This window comes from Pinus tabuliformis, chromosome 5_2 (assembly GCF_031772625.1).
Source record: "Pinus tabuliformis cultivar Carrire ecotype Pingquan chromosome 5_2, CPIR1, whole genome shotgun sequence".
NCBI classification, from domain to species: domain Eukaryota; kingdom Viridiplantae; phylum Streptophyta; class Pinopsida; order Pinales; family Pinaceae; genus Pinus; species Pinus tabuliformis.
Window position 1 is genome coordinate 670440691 of NC_142306.1, and position 2278 is coordinate 670442968.

General features: G+C 40.7%; 1 protein-coding gene across 1 annotated transcript; it reads left to right on the plus strand.

The window, feature by feature from the left end:
- The first annotated feature begins 441 nt into the window (after positions 1-441).
- LOC149160865 (expansin-A8-like) lies at positions 442-1753 on the plus strand. Its single transcript, XM_089435419.1, has 3 exons — positions 442-706; positions 825-1137; positions 1244-1753. Exons 1-3 carry the CDS (start codon positions 562-564, stop codon positions 1545-1547), a joined length of 762 nt encoding a protein of 253 aa, XP_089291545.1. The 5' UTR covers positions 442-561; the 3' UTR covers positions 1548-1753.
- Positions 1754-2278: the final 525 nt, after the last annotated feature.

Consider the following 2278-nt stretch of genomic DNA (forward strand, 5'->3'; position numbering starts at 1 on the left):
GAACTTTTACTTCACGTCAACTTTATTTGCTGCAGACTTGTACTTTAACCATTGACTTTATTTGCATCGCATCGCAACTTTACTCATGTCAAAGATGCCGACCCTATGACATTGCCGATAGCGATGTGCCGATGCGATATCGGCCATGTTTTACATTGCTGCCACTACCTGCCTCCGATGCTCCAACCTGCCGATATGCCGATTTGCCGACATGCGATATCGGCGATCGCTCGTCGCAAACACAAAGGCTCCTTTATAGTTCCTTCACTTCAACTTTGCCGATGCGATATCGGTGATCGCTTATCGCAAACACAAAGGCTCCTTTATAGTTCCTTCACTTCAACTTTGCCGATGCGCAGTTGAAATTATATTTTCAACACAGCTGATGGAAGGATATAGTAATAATACATCTATATATACACTGCACAAGCCTCATTGCAAATCCAACCAAACAAGTCCTCCCCCTTTAGGCTTCAGATCTCCCCGATTCTCAGACTAGCCCTTTTAACTTAGAGTTACTGCTCTAAGTAGTTCCAGTGGTGGTTCTTATTATAGCTTAATATGAGATCGATGGAACTGGTAAAGAGCATTGCATTGGCGTCATTGTTAACATTCATCTGGTTATTAACTGGAGCTCATGGATATGGAGGCTGGGAGTCTGCCCATGCCACATTCTACGGTGGCAGTGATGCTTCCGGGACAATGGGTAAAGTTCCATAACCTTGTATCTTTGGCTATATTTCATATATAATGCGGTTTTAAATGCATTAGGATCTCCTTTGGTTGTTTTGGGCCCTGAATTCCTGGCTGTCAAAACGCTGCAGGAGGGGCTTGTGGATATGGTAATCTTTACAGCCAAGGCTATGGAACCAATACTGCTGCTTTGAGCACTGCCCTTTTCAACGACGGACTCAGCTGCGGAGCCTGCTATGAAATGCAATGCAATGACGATCCCCAATGGTGTTTGCCGGGGACTGTCACAGTTACGGCTACCAACTTCTGCCCGCCAAACAATGCTCTCCCCAACGACAACGGTGGATGGTGCAACCCACCGCTGCAACATTTCGATATGGCGGAGCCCGCTTTTCTGAAGATCGCGAAGTATAGGGGTGGGATCGTCCCCATCCTCTACACAAGGTATTTCTTTGCCCCATAATCATTTGCATAACTTAATTGAATTCATATTCTCACGCAATTTCCAGTCTTTCTCTCTCTACTAATTTCTAAGGGGCTGGAAATGCAGGGTCCCCTGCTTGAGGAAGGGTGGAATTCGTTTCACCGTGAATGGCCACTCATACTTCAACCTCGTGCTCATCACCAATGTTGGAGGAGCTGGAGATGTCCACGCCGTTTCCATAAAAGGGTCAAGGACTGGTTGGCAGGCCATGTCACGCAACTGGGGACAGAACTGGCAAAGCAATTCGTACCTCAACGGACAGAGCCTTTCGTTCCAGGTCACAACCAGCGATGGCCGGACAGTTGTTTCAAATAATGTTGCTCCCTCAAACTGGCAATTCGGCCAGACTTTCGAAGGAAGCCAGGTATAAGGATAAGCCGAAGTCGATTGTAGACTCTCTATAGTTGTGAATTAATGAATGTGTCATTGGGGATCATGTGGTGACTCGGACTGTCGACACCCTCTCCCTGTTGTCAGCATTGTTAGGTGATTCTTGAATTGTAATCTAAATCGATCGATTTTTATTAATGATAAATAACCTGTACACCGGAGTCTGTTCGGTTACTCCCAATATAACATTACTGTATTACTGTGAATGTAGCGATATGTCAATGCAATAGTGTGTCGTTGTCACGTGAGTATGCGTCATTACTTGTCTCATTGCTTCATGCTTTCTCACGAAACGTTAATTTCCAATGCCCATCCATGGTGTTCCTGGGATTATGGTTATGAAATTCTAATCATAGTTGCCAAGTTCAAGTTTGAGTTAGAGTTCTATGGCTTAAAATTCATTATTGAAAAAATCTGGGAGTGAAATTTTATATATATTATTAAATATATTGTTTTTTTAATATTTTAAAAAAATATATAAAATATAATATTGAATATATTAAAAAAATCTGGCAGTGAAATTTTATAGATATTATTAAATATATATTTTTAAATATTTTAAAATGAAATATAAAATATAATATTGAATATATTAAAAACATTTTAAAAATTGTTGTCATATATTTAAATAAAATGAGTAGTTATAGGTAGTTTTACATCAAAATAACATGTTGTGAGAACTTTTGTATTTATGAATATACACAATTATAC